The 18,296-nt window shown below is 37.0% G+C and overlaps 1 protein-coding gene and 1 pseudogene across 1 annotated transcript in view; both read left to right on the forward strand.

Annotated features, from left to right (window-relative positions):
* The window catches only part of MTX2 (metaxin 2), a 65,245-nt gene that overhangs the window by 11,204 nt on the left and 35,745 nt on the right, over positions 1 to 18,296 (forward strand). Inside the window, exons 2-3 of the mRNA XM_066346038.1 lie at positions 16,695 to 16,742; positions 17,733 to 17,779. Of these exons, the coding sequence (XP_066202135.1) occupies positions 16,695 to 16,742; positions 17,733 to 17,779 (95 nt within the window). The remainder of the gene's footprint in view (positions 1 to 16,694; positions 16,743 to 17,732; positions 17,780 to 18,296) is intronic.
* On the forward strand, positions 9,472 to 10,175 carry LOC136378499 (large ribosomal subunit protein uL23-like; annotated as a pseudogene).

Genomic DNA, 18,296 nt, shown 5'->3' on the forward strand with positions numbered 1-18,296 from the left:
TAGGCCACAGGAAGGATGGCTTGAGTTTCCCTACTTCACAATGTCTGGATCCTTAGCTAGAAAGACTCAAAGGCTGGAGATGTTCCAACAGTTGAAGGCTGGAAACATCTGGAAGTATATTCACTCATATGTCTGATAATTGATGCTGACTAGGAACTCAGCTGGGATGGTCTTCTGGAATTCTTACACATTGCCTCTCCATGTGGCCTGGGCATCCTCAGAGCCTGTGGCTGCAGGGTAGTGAGACTTTTTACTCAGTTCTCCAAAGATGTGTGTCCAAGCTAACAAGGGGGAAGCTGCATCACCTTCTATGACCTTGCCTCGGAAGTCTGGAAGCATCACTTCTACTATGTTCTATTGATTACAAGAGAGTAGTTACAAGGGGGTTCAAGGGGAGGGGAATTAGACTTCACTTCTTTATGGCTGTGGGGGAGTTTGGGGTTCAGAAGAGTTTGTGAGACAGGAGATATTGTTGTGGCCATCGAAGAAAATAATCTGCCACAGAAACCAAGGTGGTGATAGACTGGTGCAGAAGGCTCAGTTGAAGCTGTTTTATTTAGAGCTGGGAACTGACTAGTCCCATTCATGACCTAATGAGGTTTTAAAATGGGATGGTGGGAGGTGGGAGTGGGTAGAATAGTGTGTAAGGGTGGGAGTGGGTGGTACTGCACATTGCAGTTTGTTATCTGGGGAGCTCTCTAAAAGAAGCCATGCTTGCTGTGCATTGCACTTCCTACCCTTATGCACTTGCACACACATTCTTTCTTCTCACCAAAAGCCTCACCAATGTGCAGGTTGAGGGTAGTTCTAAGGCAAGTATATATTTTAAACATTTCATAAATGGGCTGTGTACCTCTGGTTAGGAATATTGAACAATTTGGTGAATTCACGAGTTTATACTGTTGAATTTAATGTGTATTACTAAGATGTTACATGCCTTAATTTGGTTTATATTTTTATTTCGAGAGTATGGCAATTATTTTCTGTCAGAATCGTTCAGGCTTTAAATAGCAAAAGACTTGCTTATATTTTCTACAGAATATATTTATTTTTTAAGATGGGCACCTAAGTTATGTGCTCCATAAGTACTGGGATACAAAAATTAGTGATATAATTCTTGCCTTTGATAAACTGATACTCTTGCATGGGACACATCCATTGAAACACAATTTCAATATGAAGTAGTGAGTCCTATAATAGAAATGCTAATTTAGGATGCCTTTACTAAGCGTTTTACCTTTCTTCTCTCAAACTGAATTAGGGGTGCGATATTTTTATTGAACATCTCAACTCCTTTCCCTGCTCCTACCTGTCATGGTTGTGATTATTTTTTGGATCCAGTTCAGATTTCATCTCCCTTTGTGAATTCTTTCTTGTCTTCCTCAGGCAGATTTAGTTATTTCTTCAAGAGGATTCCTGTAGTGTTTTAAACATACTTTTGGTCTGATGCTTATATTAATAATTATTGATTGAGTACATTCTGTGAGATAGAGATTATAGATGGCACTTAAATAATTTATCTCATTTCTTCCAACAACCTTACAATTGAGGCAAGAAGAGGTTAAGCAATTTGACCAATATTATTCAGACAATAAATTGTAGAGTTGGTAGGGGAGCCCAGGTGCTTGACTTCAGGACCTGTGTTTTTCCCTATACCTAACCTGTATCACTTATTGTGTTGTAAATTATTATGTGTATCCCAGTTCTCTTCTTCTCAGTGACCCCATCCCTGGGCCCCCAACCCACTCAACAAAGTTAGATTCTAGAGAGCAAGGACAGTTTTATATCCATCTTTATCTTTTTATTATAATTTCTGGTACATTTTGGAATTTTAATAACTTATTTGTTAAATGCATTAAATGTGTATTTATTTTTGTTTGTTTTTGAGGATTTTCTAACCCTGAACTATTCATAAGGGATCTCTGTGATGATTAGGCTATGTTATCTTGTCTTTTGTTTGTTTGTTCTTGAAGTATCTTGCAGTTCTGCTAGGATTTCAGGAGGTGAAAAGACAGATCCAAACCTCTATAGAGTATCGTTTGTTTCATGGCTAGCCGGGAGGAGTGAGGAAGGAGGAATGGAGAGTTCTTCGGTTATCTAGCTTGATGTGAGAGTATGTGCAAAGTATTTAGAATAGTGGGAAAACAGTAGATACCGTACTTTTAAAAAAATAGGTGCTGTTATTACAATGATTGTGTTTGGTTTAGTGTAGTGGGGAGAATTGCTCCTTAGTTTGAGGGAAATCTATTTTCCAGTTTCTAGGATTAGGTTTAGAGAACCATTAAAACTTGAAGGTTAACATTGTTAACATTGCTGAGGGTTGATACCTATGGTGGTTTGTATTCTCTCTATTTTTTGGCCAGAAATTACACTTTTAATCTTAACCATCTGTTTTTGTGTAGTTCTGCTATTGATCTCATATTCATCTGTTTCTGAGAAAAGCTCAGACATAGTGTATTTCCTATTTTGTGAATTTCAGATTACCATTTTAAAAAGAGAATTCAGATTTTGAGTCCTAGCTATAAGGTTCATATGTATGCATAATCACATGTAATTGGCCTGCTTCTTATGTAGTCTACACATAACCATTTGGGATGACACATGCATATTTAAGAAGAAAGAATGGAAGATTTGAAATTTGACTTGTATTCACTTTAGCCTGAATTATTGGCATATTGATGATGTGAATTTATTTTTCTGACCCTTATTAATCTCCAGAAGTTTGTCAGTTTTATGAAATTGATCCTTTAGTACCATTTTCAGATTGATCGCTAGTTTCATATAGATTTAGATGGCTCATGTTCAGGTCTCATAATTACTAACTTAATTTTACTTTCCTTGTTGATTACATCTAATGAAAAAACTATCTTTTAGCTACCTTGGTTCCAAAATAAGTGAGGTCTCATTCATTAATCTTAAAGGCTTATTCTGGAACAACATAAAATAAAATTGCATAAAATTACAACATGTTACAAAGGCATGTTGTAAAACATGACTGTAAGCTATATCCACAAATACTTTTTTCTTTTACCTTATGTGAGAAAAGGGCAGATAGTGAAGCAGCTCCTGCATGTGCCCCCTACCAGGATCCACTTGCTAACCCTGTCTGGGGCCAGTGCTCAAGTACAGAGCTATTTTTAGCACTTGAGGCTGTTGTGCTCCAAAGGAGCTATCCTCAGTGCCCATGGCCATGCTCTAAGTCTAATCAATCATGCCACTGGCTGTGGAAGAAGACAGAGAGAAGGGGGAGAGGGAGGTGGAGAGAAGCAGGTGGTCACTTCTCCTGTATGTCCTGACTAGGAATTGAACCTGGGACATCCATAAACTGGGCCGATGCTCTATCCACTGAGCCACTGGCCAGGGCCCACAAGTACTTAAGTAGAATAAAATGGGCAGAAATATTCTTTTTTTTATGTGTGACAGAAACAGAGCGAGAGACAGAGAGAAGGACAGGCAGGGACAAACAGACAGGAAGGGAGAGAGATGAGAAGCATCAATTCTTCATTGCAGCATCCTAGTTGTTCATTGATTTCTTTCTCATGTGTACCTTGTCCGGTGGACTACAGCAGAGTGAGTGACCCCTTGCTTATGCCAGCAACCTTGGGCTCAAGCTGGCAACGTTGGGCTTTAAGCCAGCAACTTTTGGGCTGAAACCAGCAACTATGGGGTCATGTCTGATCTCACGCTTAAACCAGTGACCCTGTGCTTAAGCTGGTGAGCCTACGCTTAACCCGGATAAACCTGTGCTCAAGCCAGCGACCTTGGGGTTTTGACCTGGGTCCTCTGCGTCCCAGTCTGATGCTCTATCCACTATGTCACTGCCTGGTCAGGCAAAAAATATTCTTGAATAAAATTAAACTACATGGATTCTCACATCCTAGTATTAACCAGGCCCAACCCTGCTTAGCTTCTGACATCAGATGAGATCGGGCATGTTCAGGATGATATGGCTGTAGATTGATCTACATAGACACTCAAAGCCACATGCTTTGATGCAAATGAATAAAAGAGGTGAAAAGAACTCAGTCTTATTTCAAGTGCGTTCTTTGTCCTGGCTACAGGCCTTTTTTTTTCATGCTCACATTCCGTCTACATCAGATTTACTGGGAGACCTTGTTGTATGTTTGGATTTTTGGTCCTCATCTCTACAATATTGAAATCTCTTGAGTTTTGGGTTTGGTGGAAGTACACAATTTTATGAAGTTCCTCAGCTGATTCTTATGTACTAAGGGTTGAGAACAACTGTTGTAGGATGAATATAATTGCTTTAATTCTAATTTATTACTCAAGAATATTTTTGTGGGCTCTGTAAATGTTAGCTAGTACAGCTGTGTGTTCACTGACTCTGGAGTCCAGATTACTAGTGTTCAAATCCTGGCTCTTATCACTTACTAGCAATGTGACTTTGGGTAAATTATGCTTGTGCTTCAATTTTCTTATTGTAAAATAGGGTTGATAATAATGTGTTTATCTTGTAACGTTGTGAAATAGTTAATATGTCAAGCACTTAAGTGCATGATAAATGCAGTAAGAGTCTTTAAATTTTCTATTTACCTCAGCTTTACTGAGATATAATTTCAGTATCCCTTTTAAGTACAATTGAAGTATTTTTTGGTGTATTTACAGAGTTGTAATTATTACCACAATTTAATTGTGGAACATTCCCATCACTTCAAAAAGAAATCTCCCTTGCCCTGGCTGGTTGGCTCAGTGGTAGAGCATTGGCCTGACATTTGGATGTCCTGGATTTGATTCCTGATCAGAGCCCATAGGAGGAGCAACCATCTGCTTCTCCAACCCTCCCCCTGACCCTTCTCTCTCTCTCTCTCTCTCTCTCTCTCTCTCTCTCTTTCTCTCTCTCTCTCTCTCACTCTTTCCCTCCTGCAGACAAGGCTTGATTGGCTTGAGTGCATTGGCTTCTGGCGCTGATGCCTCTGCCTTAGGGGCTAAAAATAGCTCAGTTGCCAGCATGGCCCCAGATGGGTAGAGTATTGGCCCCAGACAGGGGTTGCTGGGTAGATCCTGGTCCGACTGCACGCTTGGGTCTGTCTTTCTATCTCCCCTCCTCTCCCTTAGAAAAGAAGAAGGAAAAAAAAAAAAAAAAAAAAGAAATCCCTTGCCTCTTTACAGTCACTCCCCATCCCCATTTCGAGTCAACCACTATCTATAATACTTTCAGTCTCTGTAGATTTGCCTATTCTGAACATTCATATAAATAGATCATACAATATGTTTTCTTTAGTGTCTGGCTTTTTTCACTGAGCATAATACTTTTGAAGCTTATCTGTGATATAGCATATATCAATACCTGATTCCTTTTTATTGCCAAATTGTATTTTACTGTATGAATATACCACATTTCTTTATCCATTTACCACTGATGGTCATTTGGGTTGTTTCTATTTTTTGACTATTATGAATAATGCTGCTGTGAACATTCACATACAGGTCTTTGTGTGGATATATGTTTTTTTCATTTCTCCAGAGTGAATACCTAGGAGTGGAATTGCTGGGTCATATAGTAATTCTGTGTTTAGCATTTTGAGAAATTATCAAACTTTTTATATTTCCATCAGCAATGTATGAGAGTTCCAATTTTTCACATCCTCTAAACATTGGATATTCTGTCTTTGTTGAGATAGCCAGTCTAGTGGGTATGAAATGGTATCTTATAATTTTGATATGTAATTCCATAATAACTAATGATATTGAGTATCTTTTCATATGCTTGTTGGCCATCATCTCCTAAATATCTGTTCAAATCTTATGCCCATAACGTTGTATGGGGGATATTTTTTCTTTTTTATTATTGAGTTGTAAGTTCTTCATATATTCTGGATATAAGCTTTATGAGTCTTGGGCTTAAAAAGATTTTTTATTTATTGATTTTAGAGAGAGAGAGGAAAAGGAGGGGGGAAGAGAGATGTGAAATTGCTGTTTCACTTATTTGGGCTTTCACTGATTGATTCTTGTACGTGCCCTGACTGGGGATCAAATCCTCAACCTTGGCGTATCGCGTCGATGCCCTAACCAGCTAAGGTACCCGGCCAGGGCTGAGTCTTAGGGAATTTTAACTGCTATCACCATCATATCATCATCATGAGCAGCAGCAGCAGCAGCTGCCTAGATAGAAGTTTAGGTAGTGTTTGACCAGAAGAAGATAGATTCTCATTATTCTCTCATTTTATTTGGGCCCAAATATTGGTTTGTGAGGGAGAAATTCTGCCCTTAAGTTTTAATCTGTTTTGTTTTCTGTCCTCTGCTTCATGAATGGCAGAATATTTGAATCCATTTGTTTTAGATAGTAATTCTACTGTCATTCATTCATGTGCTGTCACTTTGGGTCATTTAAATTTTTTGTTTACCACTTTTTTACAAATGAATTGGTGGTTGGGAATTCCCTACAAATGAGGGATTTGTAGGATATATTTGTTATTGGCTCAGTAAATTGGCATTCATTTGGCATTCTGGAGATTGTGCACTGTTGTATATTTTTTAAAAGTTTTGTCTTATATTTCTCAAATCTGTCCTAGAATGTCTGCTTCTTGCTTCAGAGCTCTTATTTCAAACTAAGGTGGTCTTTAATCTTTGTATCTGTACTTGCTTGCAGTATATTCTTTAAGTAACTGCTGTGATTTGAATTTTTGTGCATCAATTCATTTATGATATCCTATTCTCATTCCCCAAGGTAATGGTATTAGAAGGTGGGGCCATAAGGAGGTGATTAGATCATGAAAGCAGAACCCTTCAGATTGGGATTAGTACCCTTATAAAAGAGGTCCCAGAGAGCTCCCTTACCCTGCTACCATATGATGACATAGCAAGAAGTCAGCAGTCTGCGATGTGGACAGGACCTTCACAAAACCTGACAATCCTGATCTTAGACTTCTAGCCTCCAGAACTGGGAGAAATAAATTACTTTTGTTTATAAGTCATCCAGTCTGTAGTATTATGTAATAAGTAACCCAAATGAGCTAAGACACTAGCCTTACTGCTAATGATACAGAATGCTGCCTGCCAGTTTTTTAGGTTTATGGAAATAACAGTGTTACTCTGTGCTTTTCAGTTTTTTCAGACTCAGCCGTTTTCTGATGTGAACATTGATTTCTGATTGTTGAGGTGGTGGGAGATTGGTTTTAAACTCCTTTTGTGGGAAGAGTCACTCCTGCTTACATATCCTGTGTAGTAGTATTAAACACCTCCCAAGAAACAGTAGCTCAAGGGGTATCACTATTTATTCATTTCATTATCAGTGTTATATGAGTTATAGTGTTATCTTTTAATTGTACTATAGTTTGCAGGTTGAGTTGCTGTTGAACCTAGTAATAGCTCTTAAAATTCTAGTTTGATAACATCACATGTCATCATATTTTAAGTCTAAACATTTTTTTAAATTCAGTGAGAGGAGGGATGGCAGAGAGATAAAGACTCCGCATGCGCCCCAACTGCGTCCACCCAGCAAGCCCACTAGGGGGTGATACCTTGCCCATCTGGGGTGTTGCTCCATTGTAACCAAAGCCAGAGTTATCCTAGCACCTGAGGCGGAGGCCATGGAGCCATCCTCAGGCCTGGGTCCAACTTGCTCCAATCGAGTCGGGGTTGCAGGAGATGGGTAGGGGAAGAGAGAGGGGGGGAGAGAGAGAAAGAGAAGTGAGAGGAGGAGGGGTGCAGAAGCAGATAGGTGCTTCTCCTGTGTGCCCTGACCCAGAATCAAACCCGGGACATCCACATACTGGGCTGACGCTCTACCACTGAGGCACCTGGCCAGGGCCAAGTCTAAACATCTTTGAAATCTACTTTAAATGGGGCCTTCATATCATAACTGCCTAAAATTTGATAGGTTTTGAAATTAATGTCTGTGTTGATATCACTGAAATCATGAGAATAGTATTTATGTCAAAATAATAAATTTATTTCCTTTTTTTCTCTGTGTCTTTGCAGTAACTTGTTCATATTTAAGAGCTGTCAAATGCTCTTTGAGCATTTTGTTATGTTAGTAGTATTTGTATTTACACCTTTGGCAGAAAGCCATTCAAATTTAGAGATAAGCTGCACATGTTTCTTCTTTTATATAACACTGTCTACCTTGTCTTTAGAAGCTAAAGAGATGGCATCTATGAGCTTTTAGAATCTAGTTGCCTGAGGATAAACTGGGTTTGACTTCATTAGTGTACAAATGATAGGTTTGTGTAGAGTTATTATAACATTAATCAATTTGATGGATTAGAAATATGACAGCATTGAAGCAGCATTATAATATTAGTGCCTATTATTCTACAAATTATGTCTTCACCTACATTTGTATGCCAAAGGAGTCATGTTATACATTAAGAATGCACAACCTAAAAACCAATAACAACAATACAGAGCATGTCCTTTCTCTTGTCCTCTTAGGTTAGCTTATCAAGAGATGGACTTTGGAATTAGACTTGTTTATTAGGTCATGGCACTTTCATACTCGGACATACCGAGTTGAGTGGAGTTCATAGATCATCTGCTACCCCACTGACTTATCATCCAACCTGGTACTTGAGAGAATACTGCAGATAAAATATAGAATCTTTAAGAGATCTAGAGATAAGTGTATCCCTGGAATTTATTGACTGGTAGTAATTTCTCTTAAAATGGGTTAGTAGTGAAGAATATTGATTTCTTTGTTATTGTATTGGTTGATAAAACTTAAAAATAGTAGGTACCTTAAAGATAATTAAATGAGAAGGAAACGTAATTTTTTTGACTGTGGGTGTTACTTTACTATATATGTATTTCAAGCACTAGTTTATGCATTATTAAGTTTATTTTATGGATTTCTAAAGTCCAAGGATATAGATCCTCTCTCTCTCTTTTTTAAAACTTTGTTCTCCACACTGGCGGGTAGTGCAGTGGACAGCATGTCAGCCTAAGTGCTGAGGTTGCTGGTTCCATCCCAGGATCACTGGCTCAATCCCAAGGGCTCCCGTTCGACCCCCATGGTGGCCTGAGCCCTGGTCAAGGCACATATGAGAGGCAATCAGTGGTACAACTAAAAGTAGGAGCAGATTGATGTTTTCTCTCTTTTTCTCTCTCCCTCTCTCTCTCCTTCTCTCTCTCCCTGCCACTCTCTCTCTTCCTCTCTCTCTCTCAAAAAAACAAAAAACAGCCTGACCAGGAGGTGGTCCAGTGGATAGAATGTTGGCCTGGGAAGCAGTGGACCTAGGTTTGAATCCTTGAAGTTGCTTCCTTGAGCACGGGGTTGCTGGCTTGAGTGTTGAATCATAGACATGACCCCATGGTCACTGGATTGAGCCCAAAGGTCGCTGGCTTAAACAAGGGGTCACTGGCTTGGCTGGAGCCCTGCGGTCAAGGCACATATGAGAAAGCAATGAACAACTAAGGTGCCACAACTATGAGTTGATGCTTCTCATCTCTCTCCCTTCTTGTCTGTCTGTCCCTGTTTGTCCCCCTCTCTCTCCCTTGCTAAAAAATAGCAAACAAACAAAAACAAGAAACCACTTTGTAATGAAGATGGCGCCGAAAGCGAAGAAGGAAGCCCCAGCCCCTCCCAAAGCTGAAGCCAAAGCAAAGGCTTTGAAGGCAAAGAAAGCAGTACTGAAAGGAGTCCAAAGCCACAAAAAAAAGAAGATCTGCACGTCACCCACCTTCTGATGGCGGAAGACATTGCTGCTCCGAAGACAGCCTAAATACCCTCGGAAGAGTGCCCCCAGGAGAAACAAGCTTGACCACTCTGCCATCATCAAGTTGCCCCTGACGACTGAGTCAGCCGTGAAGAAGATAAAAGACAACAATACACTTGTGTTCATTGTGGATGTCAAGGCCAACAAACACCAAACAGGCTGTGAAGAAGCTCTATGACAGCGGTTCTCAACCTGTGGGTCGCCTAAAGCCATCGGAAAATACATAATGAATATCAGGTATTTACATTCCAAATCATAACTGTAGCAAAATTACAGTTATGAAGTAGCCACCAAAATTATTTTTTGGTTTGGGGTCACCGCAACATGAGGAACTGTATTGCGGGGTCACGGCATTAGAAAGGTTGAGAACCACTGCTCTATGACATTGATGTGGCCAAGATCAACACCCTGATCAGGCCTGATGGAGAGAAGAAGGCATATGTTCGACTGGCTCCTGACTATGTTGCTTTGGATGTTGCCAACAAAATTGGGATCATCTAAACTGAGTCTAGCTGGCTAATTCTAAATATAAAGCTTTTACACTTAAAAAAAAAAAAAATAAATAAACCACTTTGTTCTCTAACAAATTACTGTTAGGAATAGGGGAAGTTTCTTTGAAAAATTTAAAAACATTCGTTTGGATGAAAAAATGCCTGTATTCCACTGAAGAATGAAACCTTAAGAGGCATTTCCTTTTGCTCCTGGTGAAAGAGACATTAGATATCATTCTGCCTGGGCAAAATTGGAAAGTAGGTAAAGTAGGTAAAAAGATTTTAATAACTAATTAATATTGATAAAACTATGTTATGCAGTGCTTTGATATTTGCCTTATTTCTAGATGTTTTTTATATTTATAAATTAGGAATATATTTCTTTTTTGTAAAAACAAAAACTTTCATGGGTCTTTTGCTAGGGATTAAGAAGTCATTCTAATTTTATTTTTTATATTTTAAAGAGTTTATTTATTGAGTTTAGAGGGAGGAGGGAGGGAGAGAGAGAGAGAGAGAGAGAGAGAGAGAGAGAGAGAGATAGCAATAGGAGGAGGAGCTCAGGAAACATCAACTCTTGGCTGCTTCTTGTATGTGCCTTGACTGGGCAAGCCCAGGGTTTTGAAGTGATGACCTTAGCATTACAGGTCGATGCCCCATCCACTGTACCACCACAGGTCAGGCGAAGTCATTCTAATTTTAAAGAATGAATTAATGTATGTCACTCAGGGTATCCTGGAGTAAGTTATTGGTGTGAAAATGATATTTGTTTCTTACTGTGAAATTATAAATTTCTGAAAGGTGGGTAGTTTTACTTTGGAACTCTTATAGTATAGACATTAGCTTTAAGTGATACTTAGACTAAATAATTTAAATCTTGCTTAATTTGAATTTCATATTTTGGCATATGTTATTATATATCCCATATTCACTTTGGAGCAATTGAGAAGCCATCTTTAATAATCTCAGTACCACAGGAGTTTTTCACATTTTCAGAACTTACTGGTTGCTAAGGGAGATAAGATATTGACATAATAATAGAATACTGTAGAAAGTAATATATGATCTAAGACAAGTACAAACTACTATGAACAGTATAGATAAAGGAGAAATTATCTTTGTTTAGTTACAAAAGACTTATTTAAAAAATTTTAAAAATCATTTTAGATAGGGGAGAGAGAGAGAGAGAGAGAGAGAGAGACGGGGAGAAAGATGGGGGAGGACCAGGAAGCATCAACTCCCACATGTGCCTTGACTGAGCAAGCCCGGGGTTTCCAAACAGTGACCTCAGCGTTCCAGGTTGGTGCTTTATCTACTGTGCCACCACAGGTCAGGCACAAAGGATTTCTTGATGGAGGTAGTATTTTAACTTGGTTTTGAGAAAGGTATAGGATTTAAGTTAGTGCTGCTGGAGGAGTTCATAACAGTTTTGGACAGAGGAGAACAATTTGAACAAAGTCACAATTTTGAAAAAGTATGAAATATATGGGGGAAATTTGAAGGACTCCTATAGGATATGAGAGTCCTGTTTTTAGGGAGATTAGGTAGGCAGATATCACTCCTTCCCATTAATTTGTGTTTTTTCCAAGCCTTTTCTGTGGTCAAAAAAGGATTTCACTAGAATAAAATAGGATTCTTCTTTGTTAAAGGCTACATGAATGGCTGGGTTCCTTGCTACAATTTCAAAAATGTAGTTATTTAACTGGAACAACAGTATCTAATGAAAACTATATATTTGTTATGAAATATAGAAATTTCCAGTGTTAGGGGGTCAGTGTAGGTGAGTTTATAGAATTAAATTCTGCCAACTATTTTAGGCAGCTGTTTAATATTTCTATAGTTGTGTTATTGGTTGTAGTATTGAAGTTCTATTGGTCAAGTTTTGAAACTTTCTTTGCGGTATGTTGTGTAGTTTCCTTATTTTCCCTGCTGTATTCTTAGCTTAAATGGTACAGAATGATAATAATAATGATAGTAGTACTAATAAAAGGAAATGTTTATTCAGCCAAATTTGATTGCCTATTGGGTGCTAGGTTCTAGGAATGACGTGGTAACAAAAAATCAGAAATAAACACTGGATATTTATGTTGTTTTTATGTTCTACTGGGGGAGATAAACAAATAGTCCTCACTCGATGTAAAAATGTTGACTGATAAGTGGTACAACAATGTGTGTGTTATCAAGCTTGTAAAGAGAGTGTTTGAACTATTTACAGAGAGCTCAGAGAAGGCTTTCCTGAGGACAGGCCTGGCTGTAGGGTCCAGTGCAAAGTGAAAATGAGGCTATTTGGAAGCGACCCAAGTGCCCATTAGAGATAAGTGGATAAAAAAGCTGTGGTACATTTTTACAGTGCAATACTGTGCATTCATAAAAAAGAAAATCTTACTTTTTGTGACAGCATGGATGGACCTGGAAAACATTGTGTTAAGTGAAATAAGCCAGTTAGAGAAAGACAAGTACCATATGATTTCACTCATATGTGCAATCTAGTAATGAGCAAAATAAACTAACAAGCAAAATAGAGGCAGACTCATAGAGAGCCAGCTGACAGCTGTTGGTGGGGCTGGGTGATGGGAGTGAAGGGATGAGCAAAAAAGGACAAAAAAAGGAGAAAAAACTCTTGGACATGGACAACTGTGTGGTAATTGCCCTAGGGGTAGGGGAAGTGGAGGGGGTATAGAGGGGGTAAATGGTGATGAAGACTTGACTTGGCAGGGCATGAAATATGGTGTGCAGAGATCTGTTGTAGAATTGGGCACCTAAAACCTGTATAATTTTTTTAACCATTGTCATCCCAATAAATTCAATTAAAAAAACAACAACAATGAAGAAACAAAATTCGAGAAGCCCCTTGTTCAAAAGAATTTCAGGACTGAGATAGCAGAACATTGAACCAAGGGTGGAGCCTTGCTAAGTGCAGGCCTTGTGCAGCTACCCAGGTTGCATGTCCCTGAAATTGAACCAACTCGAGGAAGTGATGTTTGAGTGGAGATGTAAGGACAGAGCAGGATGGCAGATTGCTCCGGGGTAGAAGAAACAGCCCGAATGAACCTCTAGACCAGGAAGGAACATGGTGCTTTCAGGAACCAGATGAAGGCCAAGGTGACTGGAGTACAGAGTGGGTGGAGTTGAGGTATGATGAGGCTTAAGAGGTAGAGAGGTAATATATAAGGCCAAGTTGCTGATTGTGATCTTTATTCCAAGAGCCACACAAACTATTTATATTTGTGAAACATAAAGTATACTTTTGATGTGCTAGTAATATCAGTAACTTGGCCACTTGACAGCATTAGACAATGGTCTCTGAGTCCCCATTTCCTTCTAGCCTTCTTTTTAGAAACTTTTAGATGCATCTTTTGTATTTATTCTAAGGCTGACCCTTCCCTAAGGCAAGTTTAAAAAGGATTTCATTTCAGGGAGTGCTTTTGATGGTAGAAATTGGAAATAGGATGAGTGAGTTATGAAGTTTTATTCACTATTGAGTTATTCATTGTTTAAAACATTTTAGGTCAACTGAAGTAAAACTCATAAGATGAAAATGTTTTATTACTGTTTTTAAAATGGTTTTTCTTCTTAAATACTACAGATTTTTAAGGTCTTTTGTAAGCACTAAAATTTTAAATTCTTAATCTCTCTCCTGTATATGCTCAAAAGGGGTATTGACTTGCCTATCCTTGGGAAAGACAAGTGGGGAAGAAGTTGTATTTTTGGACGTTGTCTTTCACAAAATGACATTCTCAATAAAAAGGCTTTAATTAGTATTACCCAAACCAAGAAATAGGCTTTGTACTTTGTTATGTGTGGATAATAACGTTCATGATTCATGGATTTACTTATAACGTCAGTTATAGGGCTCATTTCCTGGGTAGAAACCTGCATGGTTGTAGATCCACACAATTTAGGATTTTCACTTGAGGCACACTATCAAATATCACTCTAGCCATTTGTTGTCCCATGCCACGCTTAACGTGTAGTTATTTGAGCTGGTTAATGTAGGCAACACATTTAAATCAGTGATATTTGTGTCCTCTGCGCTGCTAACTGGTGAGATAGGCAGCTGGTCATTCCCTGCCTCCTTTACCGGTTCTTGCCTCCTGGTTATGAATGCACTGGAATTCCAGGCTGTTAAAATAACATGATTATATAGGTTTCTACCAGCCTTCTTGTCTTCTCTTTTTAAATGGTAGGTTCTATTTGTGAAGATAACATCAGATATTTTGGCAGTTACTTTCTGAGAATTTATTTTCAATAATAATTTCTGAGTTGGAAGATAGTTTGCATCCTGGATCAACAAAAGCATACCATGTTCAACCCGTTTTCAGCTTTAGTTTTTTAATAACAGAGGTTTTAGTATTTGTAGGCAACTTCTTTATTCTTATTTGCAGTCAGGTAATATGTTGAAAGATTTCTTTTACTTTCCAAATGTCTGTTGTAATAGATCTGGAGAATCCATAGGGGTGTTGATAAATTAACTTTTAACTGGAATTACTGAACACTTAAATTATTGTTTATATGAGAACTCTTAATATTGCAGAGTGTGAAGTAGTCTCAGATTTATCAAAGAACACTTAAATTATATTCAGCATGTATTTAATGCTAAGGTTATGTTATTCCATTGCTTTAAAAAGTTTTAACCTATCTCTAGTATGTGTACAAAACAGCTCACCAGCTGTTAAAATTACAATATTTAATTAGAACATCCCATTACTTTAACATAGTTGGTAATATTAAGTTCAGTAAAATTTTGATTAGTCAGAATATTTAGGGACTGGAGTGGTAGGTTTAACCAAAATACCTTTGTCTTTTGTTCTACACACAATTAATGAACACTAGTTATATGCTCAACATGGTATAGTGTAGCCCACACAGGATGCAAACAATGTATTAGTGTTCTCAGGAACTTATTTACAATATCTTTGATATTTTTGTAAATTTTATTTCTATGCTTTATTGCTTTAATAATATTAATATAATTGCATCTCTGTTGATGGTAGGGTCTTATAATAAGCCTCATTGTATTGTTTCTCATACAGATGTAAACAGTATAGGAGTGCTGACCATACAGTTTATCCTTAAAGGTTATTTTTGAGTAATTTGCTGATATCAGCTTGTTTTTGTTTTCCTGACTTTTATAAAACTGTGTTACACAGGTTAATTGGGTTCTTACTGAAATTTTACTTTGTTAAAAGTTTACAGTAACAATAAATATTTAGTTTAAGTGCCTTTTTGGTATGTGAGTTGAAATTTAGTAGTCTTTACATATATGTATAATATTGTGGTAGTAGCATACAAAACTATGTATGGTTCACTATTTGCTTGATGATTTTGTGTGTATTACCCTTCAGTATGAGTTTAATTTTCTGTAGCCCAAACCAAACCAAAGCAAAAATAGTATTTATAGTGTAAAATACTACTAGTATATTTTCCTTTTCATTTTAGTATAAATAAAAGCAAATTAAGGAGTCCCTTTATTCCTGGGACTGTTTTAATGAATTTTAAATGATCATTCATAATGCTTCACATATACAAATTTCTTTAAAAATTTAGCTAGAGTTATATATTCAAAAAGTTTGTTGCTATGTCACAGAAACTTGATTAAACACAATAAGAAAATACTAATTATTCCCAAATTTCATATATTAATTTACCTATTTTCTGAGAGTAAACTTACTATGTTAGAATTGGTGATTCTGGTGTTTTATGGCTTTTACAAAGAAAATTCAACAAATGATGTCCTGTATATTCTATCAGGGGAGACATTGCTTCTCAGGGTACAGTTGATTAGATGAAATTTAAATCTAGTGCTTTTTCCAAGCATTGATAGGTTGCTAATACTTTGTAGTTAGCTAGAATTTTCTCTAGATGGGCTAAGAGTCAAGGTCAAGCCTGGCTTTTGGCCTGAAATTAGCTTTACCAGCTTTATTTGATATTGTAAGTACTTACTCCTTCATTATGCTACTCTCCTTTGATTTTGTGGGGTAGTGATGGTGGAATCGAGGCAATGAAATGTTCTAGAATGCAACAGAATTCCTCTGTTTAAATACTACCAGCTTATAAGGCAACATGCACAGCATTATACAAATATATTTGATTTTTTTATGCTATGTTGTCTGTTTGAAAATTTATGTACTTTGTTAAATATTTACAGTAAAATATTATAAATATTGTTTTACTATTTCATAGTGAATCAAAATCCAGTGTCTTTTTATATGTATGAGTAACATTTGTATATGTCTGTTTGAAAGAGGCTGAAAAAAATCGCAGCGTAGAGGCTGTTTTATTTTTTCAGTTCTCACTTTTGATTGGGCAAGATGTCTTCCACCTCCTTGCCATAAAAAAAAAAAATTACCACCAAAAAATAAAATAAAAATGCATTTGAAACATTATCTTAAGGTAGTGTGATTAGTTGCCATGGTTAAGGTAACCTTGGCAATTGACTTAAAATGCTAGGTCAATGTATGTGCTTATTAGTTTGGTGGTTTATTCATGTTTTTGCTCTGTTTGCCTAATTATCATTGCCTTGTTTCCGCAGCTGCAGAACCTTGGCCTGAAAATGCTACATTATATCAGCAACTGAAAGGTAGGAACTTGTTCACAATTAAAAATGGATTTGAATCAAATATATTTATTACAAAAAAAGTTCTCTCAATAATATAATGTACTGCAAGGTGAACGTAAAGCATAAAGAAAGGGGATTCTTTGTATAATTTATCTAGATTTTGCCTAAACTTGTATCTGCCAGTGTAAACCAACTATTCACGGCCTATAAGGTCCTTAGTTTATTATTGACTCATTATATTGGCTGCTGTAGGCAGTGTAAAATGATGTGGTTGCAGGAGCAGTTGGCAGATTTACTGCACCAATAGCTGACGCAGCAGATTTTTGAAGTCCTGTGGTAAAGTGGGCTCTCAGTAAAAAGGAACTGTTAAAATGTATAGGCTAGGATGGTTCAGGCTCCCTTTAGCAGCTCTTCATATATCATCAGATCACATTATGGACCCCATTTGGGGCTTAGCAGCCTGCTACAGTTGTCAGAAGACTGCAAAGTAATGAAGACTAATAGGCAGCAGCCCTAGTCTTCTAAGCATGGAATTTTTATTGCAGCGAACTTGTCATCTTTCTTTTGTGTGACAGACCTAGACACACTGTGCAATATTAACTGCAAGCTGCTTTTATATGATTTTAAATGGCTTTACTTTTAACTAGAGAGGTTTGAATAGATACAAGTAGTACTTAATTCTAAAATATACTTAATTTTAATGAAGAGGGTTATATCTTGAAAAGTTGAAAAATGAATTTGTTTTTAAATGAGGGGTTTTAATTACATATTGCTGATAAAATGTGATAAATGATCAGTTGTAGAAAAAAGTCTTGTTTTATATTTACATATGATAATACAATCAAAATTATAATTACACAATAGCATTGATATAGAACTTCATAATTATGTTAGTGAAAGGCTGTATCTTTTCTTTTTAAAAATAAGGATAGGTTTTAAAAATAATATAAGTGTATCATACTTGTTTAGCAATCACACTTCTGACTCAAACCTTCTATTGTGTTTCCATAGGGGAACAAATTTTGCTTTCTGACAATGCAGCTTCTCTTGCTGTGCAGGTAAATAGATAAATGTAATATTTTTTCACGTTGGGTTGCAGTTTTTCCCCTCAGGCAATCTGATGTGGTCTATTTAGGATTTTTCTGTGTAATTTACAATTATCAATATAGCATGTTTCTGTGAAGGATATAACATAAACATAAAAATCTTCATTATTCATTCTCTTTATAATCACTTCTGTTTCTTAGTAGTTTTGCTTTTGGCTAGATATGATGGTATTGATTTTTTAGGGGCAATATATTCATTTACAGACACAATTATTTTCTAACTTATTTGTAAAGATTTATTCATCGCATATTTTCACATTTTATTCATTCTAACATTAATCCATTTGATAATCTTGAAGTAGACATTCTTTAGACATTTTTTATACTTACTGATTACATTAGTGTCTATTATCCCCAAACCACTTATTGCATTCAATAGCTCTCTAAGTTTTTACACAGTTATGTAATCCAACAAAGATTAGTGGCCCTGTAAACTTTTTTATTTATTCATTTGAGGGAGAGAGAGAGA

Source organism: Saccopteryx leptura, chromosome 7 (genome assembly GCF_036850995.1).
Source record: "Saccopteryx leptura isolate mSacLep1 chromosome 7, mSacLep1_pri_phased_curated, whole genome shotgun sequence".
NCBI lineage: Eukaryota > Metazoa > Chordata > Mammalia > Chiroptera > Emballonuridae > Saccopteryx > Saccopteryx leptura.